This window comes from Bison bison, unplaced genomic scaffold (assembly GCF_000754665.1).
Source record: "Bison bison bison isolate TAMUID 2011002044 unplaced genomic scaffold, Bison_UMD1.0 scf7180017864249, whole genome shotgun sequence".
Lineage (NCBI taxonomy): Eukaryota > Metazoa > Chordata > Mammalia > Artiodactyla > Bovidae > Bison > Bison bison.
Genome location: NW_011494821.1, coordinates 2655483 through 2657977, shown reverse-complemented (window position 1 = coordinate 2657977; position 2495 = coordinate 2655483). Strand labels below are relative to the sequence as shown.

At 60.1% G+C, this 2495-nt stretch overlaps 1 protein-coding gene across 1 annotated transcript in view; it reads right to left on the bottom strand.

Moving 5' to 3' along the window:
• The window catches only part of ATP2A3 (ATPase, Ca++ transporting, ubiquitous), a 24752-nt gene continuing 22257 nt past the window's right edge, over positions 1–2495 (bottom strand). The window contains 1 exon segment of the mRNA XM_010847466.1: positions 1–48. Coding sequence (XP_010845768.1) covers positions 29–48 — 20 coding nt within the window. The 3' untranslated portion in view covers positions 1–28.

Below are 2495 nucleotides of genomic sequence, written 5' to 3'. Positions count from 1 at the left end.
GCTGCAGACTCCACTCTGCTCCCCGCACTCACTGCTGGCCCTTGTCTTCTGGAAGAAAACCCAAGAGTGTGTGAAGACATATGTGTGGGAGCACACATCCAGGCTGGCTCCCGCGGGCCCCTTCCGGCCTCCTCTTCTCCCACTCTCCCACAGCATCTCTCGGTCGGTCCCCAGCCCTGCTCCATCCCTCTGGACATCCTCGGGGCTTCCTTCACCCCACGTATTCCATCAACACCCCCAGAGCATCCGACTCTCCTTCTCCTCTTGGTTTCTAGTTTGGTGAACCACCACCCACCAGGAAGAGGTCCGGGAACCAAGGCCACCCTGACACCTCGCCCATGTCTCGTCCTCTGCTGCCTCAAGGCCTCTCACCAACACCCTCCTGCCCCTGGCATCATGCTACAGACTCAGCCCACCGCTCCCTTCCATGGCTCCCTAACTGCCATCAGAATAAACCCCAGGCCCACCTCACATCTTGAACCCTCCCAGATCGGTTCACACTCAATCTCTCCAGGTCTCCCACCCCCTCAGCAAGGCCCACAGGCCTCCGCCTGACAGATGCTCAGCCACACCTGGGCAGAGCCAGGAGGTGGGGCAACGGGACACCCCACAACCCCCCGGGGCTGACCCAGCACCCACAGTCCTCTGAAGGACACATTCCTCATAAATCGTGGGGAAGTCATGAGCATCAGTCCTCTGCAAAACTTCCCTAAAAGGCCACCAGGCTGGCTTGGGAACATAACAGGGTCTCTTGTCTCACCCCTGCCCGGGCTGCCTTTAGGAGACCCAAGGGACTGCGGCCGCATGGGGCAGATCCGTCTAGGCTGCCAGTGGGCACACTCCACCCTATCTCTTTGATGTGGGCACAGATGCCCAGCCTACAGGCCCCACGCCACTCCTGACAGCTGAGCATCACACTCACAAGCCAAGCCTCACCAGGACCACAGTCAGCATCTCAGGTTATTGGTGGAGGTGAGGCACCGCCTGGGACCAGCTCACCCTGGGCCTCAGTGTCTCCCCTCCCAGACCAGCTCTACAGGCCCCAGCAGCCTCCCTTCCTCTAGCCTCGCCCCCCACCTGCCCTCCTTGGTGATCCCAGTTCTTCCTATGCCTCCGCCCTTCTGTGGCTTCCACTTCTCTGAGGACAATGTCCAGGGTCCTCACCTTGGTAACCGAGGCCCCTGCCCAACTCTGGACTCACCCCTGTACCCTGCACTCTGAGCCCCAGACCCACTAAGAGCCCAGCTCCTTCTCCGCCAAGTTCAATCCTTCCCTTTCAAACCTCTGCTCAAACCCTACCTCTTCTATAAACCACCCCAACCCCGACCTCGCAAGGATGCTCCCTCCCCTGTCCCGTCCTACTAGGGGCCTGCTCCCCTCCCCAACCCAGCCAAATCCTCCACCATCCAGCAACCAGCACTGGAACAGTGTCGGAAACAGAGGCTTCTCCCCTTGGCTGAGAAATAGCCTCACTTGGGAGTTTTCTCGAGAAAACGTGCGGAACCTCTTGGCCAAAGAAAGCTCTTGAAGACATGAAGCTGTCTGAGCTGCCCGCACCCCCAGGAGGCCTGACTGTGGAGGTGAGCGAGTGTGACCAAGGTCAAGCCTTCTGGGTGGACCAACCCCCAACTTTGCGCTCCAGCCGGAGTCAGGGGTCCAGAAGATAGAGTTTCAGACGACAGAGCCAGCTCCTCCTTCACCTCCCCTGGAGCGTCCACTGTGCTCAGTCGCTTCAGTCGTGTCCGACTCTTTGCAACCCTATGGACTATAGCCCGCCAGGCCCCTCGGTCCATGGGATTCTCAAGCGTCCAGAGTAGGGGCCAGAAAAAACCCAGCAGCAGGCACAATGCTGTGTCCGGCTCCCCTCCCTGCACCTGTGGGCTGGAGCCTTGCTTTGGCTCCCACTCCCACCAGCTCCACTTTCCCCTTTGGCTGAGCCCTCCTTTTCCTCCACCATGTCTGGTCACCCTGTGGACAGACTTGGGGTGGGCCAGCTTCTCCAGAGAGTGGAGGCTGACTTGTTTTGGCCTTTTTAATAAGACAAAATATTTTCAGTGCCCAGGAGGGCTGGCCAGCATGGGAGACGGGGGCTGATTGACTGCCTTGGCCCCTGCGGAATCCAGACACGTGATCTATTTATAGCACCCCACCCCCACCCCAGGCATGCCCCCCAGGCCTGGGATACATTCCTGCCAGAGGTGGCCCTTAAGAACCCACCCAGCTGCTCAAGCACAGGCCTCGGTCATCTCTGGGCCTAACATGGGCCAGCGGCCTGGCCACAGACCCAAGGCCTTGGCTCAAAGTCCCAGGAAGAGGGAGTTTCTCACCCCTGCTTCCTCCCTCTCTGGGCAATTCAAAGAGCGAGAACAATCCCGTCTCCCTGCCCTCAGGAGGTTCAGAGCTGCCTGCTCTCTGAGCCCCTGGCAGAGGTGGGTAGAGACGGACAGCATGCCCCAGCCCGCCCCTCCACACACCGCCCCCCCACCCTGCCCTTC